The sequence below is a fragment of the Mastigoproctus giganteus genome, chromosome 8, assembly GCF_048544385.1.
Source record: "Mastigoproctus giganteus isolate SK-2022 chromosome 8, ASM4854438v1, whole genome shotgun sequence".
NCBI classification, from domain to species: Eukaryota; Metazoa; Arthropoda; class Arachnida; order Uropygi; family Thelyphonidae; genus Mastigoproctus; species Mastigoproctus giganteus.
In genome coordinates this window covers 169668801-169678977 of record NC_143582.1, presented here as the reverse complement: position 1 = coordinate 169678977, position 10177 = coordinate 169668801, and the positions used below count along the sequence as shown (strand labels likewise).

At 34.7% G+C, this 10177-nt stretch overlaps 1 protein-coding gene across 1 annotated transcript in view; it reads right to left on the bottom strand.

Annotated features, from left to right (window-relative positions):
• Positions 1-2969: 2969 nt before the first annotated feature.
• The window catches only part of Nup98-96 (nuclear pore complex protein Nup98-96), a 770989-nt gene continuing 763781 nt past the window's right edge, over positions 2970-10177 (bottom strand). The window contains exon 38 of the mRNA XM_090379042.1: positions 2970-3656. Within this exon, the coding sequence (XP_090235168.1) occupies positions 3455-3656 (202 nt within the window). The 3' untranslated portion in view covers positions 2970-3454. The remainder of the gene's footprint in view (positions 3657-10177) is intronic.

Here is a 10177-nt window from a genome sequence, read left to right as displayed (position 1 = left end):
TTTCATTACAAGTGTAGAGATGAGTGTGGTACCCTGTCATTCTACCCCGTCGATTCTGGTCATTTTAATTATGATAATTTCATTACAAGTGTAGAGATGGGTGTGGTACCCTCCCCTGCTTTATGAAAAATAAAATGACAGAATATTTGATATTACAGGAAATGAAGGTACGGTTGTAAACTTAATTCTTTATAATGTATAAGTTGCATATTTTATACTTGAATCTTTGATTCTCGTCATTTTAATTATGATAATTTCATTACAAGTGTAGAGATGGGTGTGGTACCCATCTCTACACTTGTAATGAATTAAACTTAATTCTTGTGTGATTTATACTTGAATCTTTGATTCTCGTCATTTTAATTATGATAATTTCATTACAAGTGTAGAGATGGGTGTGGTACCCCCCAACCTGATCCTTCTTAGAATCAGGGCTGTGCTAAGCTAATTTAGTGCTCTAGGCAAACAATTCACACTGTTCCTTTACAATGTAAAATTTATTTTATTTTTGTTTTCCTAGCACAGAAAAGCAATCAGAGTGAATACTACGTAAAAAGCTTAAAAAGATTAATCTTTTTAAGCCATGCTTAAAAAGATCAAACTTTTAAGTGAAAGAGAGCTACATATAGTCTCACTTATTTATTAGATTGTAAATAATTGTTATAGCATGTACTGTGTGCTTACATGCTCCTGATTAATTAAATAAATATAATTAATGCACATCTGTGAAAAAGTCCTAGGTCCTAGGCAGTTGTCTAACTGGTCTAGGAACATATTCAGCTCAGTGTAAGGACCATATAAGTAACTGCTATTTCTGTTTGACATGTATATCTGGATTTTATTCAAAGTTGAAACACTCCATATAACACTTGAATTTGCTATCTGCTGTTCAGCCAATAGCTGAGTCACTTGAAGAATGGACTTTAAAAGAAGAAGAATCAAGTAATGACTCTGATAATGAATTTACTGCATCTTAATTTATGGAACTGGACTTTCAGCATCTACATCAATGATGGCTCACCTGATTTCACAATTTTATTAGAAATTTATGAAAAAGTTAGGAATTAACCACAATTAATGAAAAAATCAGGGTGAGCTCTTAGGTTTATGATTGCAATGGCAGAATATAGAAAAAGATTCCAATATAATTTATTTTGTAACTACCAGAAAGATTTCACTTAATTTTTCTCCGAATAGCAATTTAGTGTTTTGAAACAGTGTTAACAAGCTTATGAATGTTTTGGGATTAGAACACAAATGGGTGAATGGAATTTTACAAGAGGGTCAATCATGGGATCACTGGACAATCTTACAGAGAAAGGGGTGTGCATACACGCACAGAGAGAGAGAGAGAGAGAGAGAGAGAGATATGCATGAATACCACACAGTTTGGGCCACACCACAAGTTTAGAAATGGCAGAACACAACACTAAAGAAGGCTAGCAGAATTTCTGAATGGAGTGGGAGACATTAAATGAAACATGTTTTATTCAGTGACCTCCCCCATCAGTTTCAACATTTGCAGACACACAATGCAGTCTCACTGGCTTTCCTTCTTGCTACTTCTCAATCTGACTAATGACAGGGAACTCAGATTTTTGTAGTTGGGCATGTATCTCAACAACCACACCAAGAACTGGCTTAGGTACATCCTTCCAGTATCATGCCTTCCATTATTGTGGGCCTTTTTGGAGGGATGATCTGTTCTAGGTCCATAGAACAGACCATCGCTCCTGGGACAGACAACAGCTTCCTCCAGTGATGAGCACCAGCCATATCGTAATCCTAAGTTTGCAACCATTTGTGATACTAGAAGTAGACAATATGTCACAGGAACACCTTTCTCTCTGCAGATTGGCCAGACTTCCAGTAAGATGGAACTTTCCATTAACACACTTCAATATTCATGTCTTATATAACCTATTTCTATTTTTATAAAAATATTTCTATTTTTATTTATTCAGTAATGTTCTGTTTAAGGACTGCTGGCCAAATATTCCACAAGAAATATACCCGCATTTCTATAATGTGGATAAATTTTTTTGTAAATCTTATCATCACATTAAATTGTTTTCTTTAACACAGGTAAAAACTTTTCCTTGTACCATTTTATTCTGTGTACAGTGACTTTTAAAACTTATATTGCTAAAATATTTGAGAAAGATCAACATATTTGGGCACTATCCACCAAACATTGGAAGTTTTGGTGTTTATTTTGTTATCCCCTCTACCAAATATAAAAATGTGCATTTACTGTACAATCCATAAGAGCTGGCACTTGAATGGAGCCACTTTTAGGCTTTCATGCCAACATGGCTCTATATTAGAGAAAATATTTATGCAAGTTAACAGAAAAATGTTTTCTCCATCCACAATACTGTAATGTAAAATGGCACAATATATAGATATAACAAAAAATGAAGGGTTGGAGAGAAAACACTTACTGCTCATAGCTCACTGCAGTTTTATGTTTTCAGCAAAGTTCATAAAGAAGCTTTTATTGTCATTCAAATATTACAAGATTAAAATATCCTATGATACACTGCTGTCGAGATATTCCAATAATGGCACCAAACAATAACTCCAACAGAAACAGTTCTCTCTTAAACCACCTCTCATTTTTTTTTTTTTAAAAAGATAAATATCCAAAATGTCCTTATTTTAATCTCTAATAAGGGATTACAGAATGAAGACCCAACTTGCACCCTGTAAATTTTGGCTGAATTAAAATTTAAGCATGCCAAATAATAATTTCTTGACTAATTAATTCATCATACAGCTATTCAGGCATGATATTCATACAGCAAAAGAATGTACAATGTAATCAGTAAAGATAACTATCTAGTTTTCAAATATAAAAGTATAATTAATATGAATAGTTTACAGGGGGGGTAGACAAAAAAAAGAAAATATTATAATATTGAAATATATTGAAAATTTACAGAATATACAAAATAGCTCACATTATTGTGTCACATTTAATCATAAAAAATTAATGTTTTCACATTATGCACATAAAGGTCCAGTCTGGGCAAAGAAAATTTTTGGTATATTCATTTTAATTCTTTTTGATTAAATTAGTTCCCCCCCCCCCAACTAACCTCTATAGAAGGTCTCTAGCTGGCAACTGTTTTCACAATTATTTGGCAAAGCACCCATAAAAATATCATGCTTAACGTCATTTGATATCTGAGTAAGACAGTTGTAAAAAGTGGTGAAACAAGTGAATTTTTTATATTTTGCCCAAATCGTTTTTTTCCTTGTACACATTAGTGAATTCATCAAGGTTTGTTTCAGGTCACTGACAAAGGAATTATAAGAAAAGTTTTGCAGTTATAATGACCTTATATTTGAGACCTATGTGTTATCACCACAGCCTGTCAGGCACTGGAATAGATGGTGATCCCTTTAAAGTAGTATCTTTTTTCTCCTATTAAAATTTTTTAAGCTGTCATTAAGATGTAAGAGCCAACATGTAACTACGAATCATTGTCTGCAACTCTTGTAATGCATAGTCTTCAGGCATTGGAAGTGAAGTGATATGAGTTGCCAAAAGATAGGTAGGTTCATGTACACCATCTTGGCAGGCTTTTTGGAGAGTTAGAACTGCTCTTAATAAAGTTGCTACCTTCTTTGCCATTTCTGACTGGCACAACCTAAACAAAAAAAATAAAATTATCATAAATTTTAGAATGCAAAAATGAATGCAACTAAACTTTAAGTAAACTAAACTTTAAGTGGCCATCATAAAGAAACCGACACTTTGAAACTGATTACCTTTAAAGTATTATGCACACAAGAAATTCTGCAGGTAGGTTAAGGGGGGAACATGTGTTCCAGGATGCACAGTTTCAGGTTTTGACCACTAGGCACACTGCTTATCTCCTGTTTAACAGGGTATAAATAAGCAAAATATCCATTATCAGATACTGGAAACAGGTTAAGAGGAAAGCAGAGAGCTCAGATTATTAACTTCTGCTGTTACTCTAAGGGAGGTAACATTGGGGCAGTCCTTACAGGGTATCAGTGCTTCCATGGGATCTGTCAAGGCTATATTCTGGCTGCACCTGTACCTAACAAAAGATGGACAGAGTAAGTATCAGATCACTGTTTCAGGGATCAGCCAGTGCCTAGAAGCCTCTTCTGCTAGTATACATATAAACTAAATAAACAAATTAGTATATTACTAGGAAGGGTATTCAAAGTAGCAATTAAAACATAATAAAAATTGACTGACTTAAAAAATTTGAAACTTAATAAGCTTCTCCAGATAAGTTTCTGAGAGTAAGTTTTAAATATAGTCAGTTCTGCTATAACGTGCATTTTTGCTATGTGAATTCGCTCCAACACAACTGATATATTAGGGAAAATGCGAGTATAACCCAATTTTCGCAGTGGCTCATGCGTGATTTTGTCTGCAAGTAACACCAGGTGAATGAAAAACCTGGCACCAAGCTGAACGTAGTGACCTTTTTTTACAAAGCTTAAAAAATGTCAAATGTCTAATGTGTGAGAGCTATATTTCCCATTTACAGTAGTTGTATTGGTCGGAGACACACTGTTGTCATTTGCTGTATTCACGAGATAACATGCGATATTGTAGACCAACTCATGTTTTCAGGAGCTCACATTTTTCTGTTCGAACAGAAATTTCGTGAAGCGTGGAGCACATTTATGGAGGTCACTACCATAAAACAATAAAAACAATTTGCACTTCTCGGTTTATTGGGCTTTTCAGCTAGTGCAATCTAACTAAACGGGTAGTAAACTTGATCTTACTGCATTTACTTGCGATAATACCGATAGCTGCAATTCTGTGGGTTTTTAAGTTATTATGGTGAAATGTGTTTCCCCTTCATTGAAATCTTCAATCATATAAAAAACAAATCAATTTTCAGAATCTTCTCTTCATTCCTATTTTTTAAGTTTCGTAAACTTGTCTCACTTGTGCATCCTGTGTTCTACATTATTGATTGCTTATCTTTTTTACTGTTTTAAATTTTACAATAAAAAAAAAAAAGTCAGTGAACAGAAATATAAATCAAGAAAACTTCATATCTTGTCAAGGTAAAGTGCTGTTTAAACATGTGTTAGCAATTTTATTGGGTTTAACTTTTTTTTAGTGTTTTACTTACCAGACTGAACATTTTTTTTGAGTGCTCTGCTCCATCCCTATTTTTCCCATAAGCCCTGTTGTTTTTAATGCGCAAAATACCATAATGTGGATGTGTTTAGGGACACATGTACTGTGCTATAGCAGAACTGACTGTATAATAATAATAATAAAAAACACAACACGTTATAGACCAGGCAATCACTAGGCATGTGTCTGTCTGACAGAACATTACAGGAGGCAATACTGGAAGGTATTCTGCTCTTAAGAAATATAGGCCACGCTAAATATTACTTCTTGTTGTACTTTCCAGAGGCTTGGAGCTTAAGGAGTAATGCAGGGGTGTCCAGCCTGCTTCCCATGAGTGAGTTTAAAACTAGCACGTAACAAATTATAGTTTCACTTTTGACTTCTGAAAATATCCATTTTTTTTTCTGTATTGCTTTCTTATGTATTTAACAATATTATTATAAAGTTATAATAAGAATGTTATTAATATTATGTAATAACTGTTTGATCCTCATATTTAATTGTTAAATGTAAAAAAAAATTAAACTCTATTCCAAAAAATGTGTAATTAATAGATTGGGAACTGTTCTTGTGGCACATAATCTTGACCTTCAGAATTTTATTTTCGTCCTCTTGCCAAAAAAATCTGGATGCTCCTGGTATAATGAGTTTAATTCAATACAATTTGCTTTATTTCAGGAAATTTGCCATTTTGAAAGGCAGAACAACTATTGCCCTTTTTGTCCTTTTGTAATTTGTATATGGGATAGTAAAATTATGTAAGTTTCTGAGGGTGTAGCTGATATGGTTAACATATCATCTAATTCATTTTTTTCATTGCAATGTAATGATTTGATACCAATAAATCTGAGTGTCATATTGTTTCTATATGAAAGAGAGCATAAAATATTTTGAATTCAACATTATTGAATGGGAATGAATTTAATACCTTTTATAAGGTGAGTAATACAAGGAGTTGGTATACATTATATATTTATTATGTTGTTTAGATTGAATAGTTTTTAAAACCAGTTCTACTGTAGCTAATTCTGCTCTGAAGAATTAGCTGCAGTAGAACTATGGTATGTGACCCTATGGGAATCTGATGTTCCACTGTTAAGCTGGGAAAAACTGCTCCAAACTGTGCAAAGTGGTATAAACCTTGGAAGCTGAAAGTAAGATAACATGTAGTTATTGAACAGCTAAGGTAGGTAATGGGATTTTTTATTGTTCAAGAAAAGAAAGGATGAAAAAAGGTGAATGTATATTCCATGGTAGTAGCAAGTATTTTCATAACTCAATTTAGCCAATGGTTGATACTGAGTCAAGTATTGTCCAACTTGAATGCCTAAGGGTTTACTGTTTTGTTCTGGTGTATATTATAAAGGTTCCCATTGTAGTTTAAAAAAGTACTGTACAAATACTGTTTATGTCTGATGTTTAGGGATTCTATGTACAAGGATTTGTCCATAAGTAATGCCTACATGGTGACAAGAGTTTCTTGTCACCCAAGTGGGCATGAGTTAGCATCATGAAGTTTTATTTATTGCTAACATGGATAAGATGAATATTATTATCAGCCATGTGGTGCAAGGAAGTTACTCAGAGAGAGAGAGAGAATCAGAAGTAGAAAGGAATCACCAAGAACGAGAAGAATGATGACATCCAGCTCAGGACCCTGGGTTTGCCAAGCCTATAGTTTACTTTTTTTTTTTTTTTATACCAACAAGAGACAGCATTGACACAAGCAATGTTTGTAGATGGTTTGCACATTTTAAAAGAGAGAGAGTCGCCGATATTTACAACCAGCCAAGGAGCAAATAGACTAAAGTCCGTGCGCAGAGAAGAAAACACTAAAATTTTGGATGAAATGATTCAAAAGGAGAGGACAATAACCACATATGCAATGATGGACATACTAGGGTATTCAAAGGGAAGTGTATTAATCACACCTGTTGCACAAGTGCAATGACTTTCAAGGAAATTTTTTTTTTTGAAGGCCTGATAATGGGTTATGAGACTTGGATCTTTGTATTCAAAACACCAGTCTTTTTTTTTTTTTTTTTTTTATGAAAACCCCAAACACGAAAGGTATCAAAACCTATAGTACTTAGTACCATGCATGGGTTGAAGGAGAAGTAGGGGGGGGGGGAAAGATGCCGGAAACTTTGCTCTAGAGACTAAACATGGGTTTCCCCACTATGGAATGGACACATTCATCATCTCCAGTAGTGAAGAAAAAAAAAATCTCGAATTGTCATATTATCACAAAAAATTATGGCCACAGTTTTTGGGCAGAGAAAGCCCAATTTAATTTTTTAGAGAAAAGTCAGACTATAAATAAAGAAAGATATTGTAAATTACTTAATAAGCCTAACATGGTTATAAAACAAAAAAGGAGGGTTTTAATTGTACACCAAATCACATTACATATATATAATGTGATTTGGTGTACAATACCAGGCCACACACTGCCGACATGATTGAGATGAAAATTGCAGACCTAGGGTGGAGAGTTTTGCTGCATCCTGCATATATTCCAGATTTTTTTTCTGTTTGGACATATAAAGAGATTTTTTTTGGAAAATATCTCTTTATATGTCCTTTTATCTGAGTTGGAAAAGAAGATGGCAAAAATGTATTGATAACTGAGGTGGATATATATATACAGGGTGATTCACTACCAGTGCGACAAACTTGCAGGAGGTGTAGGGAGCACAAAGACGAATCGGAATCACATAGCATTGCAGGGTCCGAAATGCCTTTGTCATGCGGTAGAGGACGTTGAACGGGAGGTCGCATGAACAGTGATCCTGCTGGAAGTAAGCATTTGCAAACCGGTTCCCGAGGCAGTAGGATGGATGAGTATTCAAACGTTGAACTGGCCGACATGCACCTCGCGTATGGAGCTGTGGACTGTAATGGGCACGCCGCTCTGCACTTGTACCAGGAACGTTTCCCACACAGGCGTGCTCCTCATCATACGATTTTCGCACGTGTGCACAGAAGGTTACGTGAGACTGGTTGTTTCACGAGAGGTACCATGAATTGAGAGCGAACGACGAAGACGTCAGACAATGAGGAGAATGTCCTACATCTTGCAGAAGGCAATCCAAGTACGAGTACTCGAGCGATAGGCCAACATTTGGGTATTTCACAATCCACTGTATGGAGGATACTGTCAACAAACCAAATGAGTTCATACCATCTGTAACGCGTCCAATCATTGGAGCCTGCGGATTATCCACTCCGGAGGACTTTTGCTACTTGGTTTCTTCAACAGAAACGGTTCGCAAATGCTGACTTCCAGTGGAATCGCTGTTCACGCGACCTCCCGTCCAACGTCCTCTATCGCATGACAAAGGCATTTCGGACCCTGCAATGCTATGTGATTCCGATTTGTCTTTGTGCCCCCTACACTTCCTGCAAGTTTGTCACACTGGTAGTGAATCACCCTGTGTATATATAAAATCTTGAAAATTAAGAAAAATGAATCGTTTCATTTTTCTCAATTTTCAGTTTTTATTTAAAAAGGGCCAACTTCTTTACTACTTTTTATTAAAATATTTTCTAATACATAAAAATAAAAAAAAACTTAAATAATATTTAAGAAATTTCTAGAATATTCTAGAAAGGTGCAGAAGACTCCCGAATATGGTAGAACATTGTAGACAATTCTATAGCATTTTTAAATAATATAAATTGAGGAGTAAGAGCAGTAACTTATAAAATCCAACACCCATCATTCAGAAAGAGTGTTTGGTGTAAGTTTTGTGCATTTCATGTTAAACATAGCAAGAATTAAGGAATCAGTGTTGGAAAAAAACAACAACAGAAGTGCTATTATAGCTCTGTATAAAGAAAGTTGCTCCATGAGAAGAACTGACAAAAAACTAGGTGTTTCACTTAAACGAGTAGAAATGACCATTTCGATGATTCGAGGAGATGGCAGTTTAAAGGACAAACTACAATCAAGTTGACCATGCATAACAATGGAATCACAAGAAATCAGTGTTATGAAAGACTATAACACTGATTTCTAAACGTAATCAATAACTTACTGAACCTGAAATCTAAGCCAAGTTCAATAAGAACAGATTAAAATCCTATGTTTACATCTACTGTAAAAGTTTGCCTTAAATAAGCAGGACTTTATGGTCAAGCAGCATTCCAAAACCTTTATTAAAACTGGAAAAATCGAAAGAAACAACTGGCTTGTGTTAAGAGCCATCAACATTGGACACTGAAATCCAAATTTTAAAATTTTGGATCCAAGCGTAGAGATAATTTGGGAGAATCAACTGAAATAAAATTGGTGCCACATTGTTTAGTGCAAATTATGGTGCGGCCACCCCAGTCACCTGACTTAACCCCAATAAAGATTTTATAGGATCATCTAGACTGTCAAGTCCACGAAGTTTGCCTATCTTCACAAAATTTATGGAAACCTTGCAGGTCACTTGGAATAATGTTAGTCAATATACTATTATAAAATATCATAGAGCATATTTTGATGAAATATCAATGCAGTTATTAATATTACTCATTTCAATATTTCTTTGATGTAAATTTTTCAATGTTTAATAAAAAATCCTTAGAATACTTTGTAGCATGTTGTTTTTGTAAATTAATCTTTACAGTGTCATACACAGTGATTCCAAAATTTTAGGCAGGATGGTACATATGCTTTCCAATACAGCAACTCCCCAACTTATGTAAGGGTTGTGTTCCATGGAACGCTACGTAAGTTGGAATTTCCCCCATGGTTGTGCAGCACTTGCAACTGTGCTCGCTGAATTGATTGAATCGAAAAAGAAATGTTCAACGAACATATAAATAGAATTATTTATTGTATTTATCCAATTTTTTTATCTCATGCGCAAGAAAAATTACAAAAGCGTGCAATTTAAAAACATTTCAAACAAAGAGAGGAGACAGGCATAGCATCAGTAAGTTTTATCTCTCAAGCATCGTTGCCCAAATCAACGTCTTCAGCTGATAAGTATGCTGCTGCTGCGGAGGCTGAGAGCTGTGGAGATTTAGAACAGGTTGGCT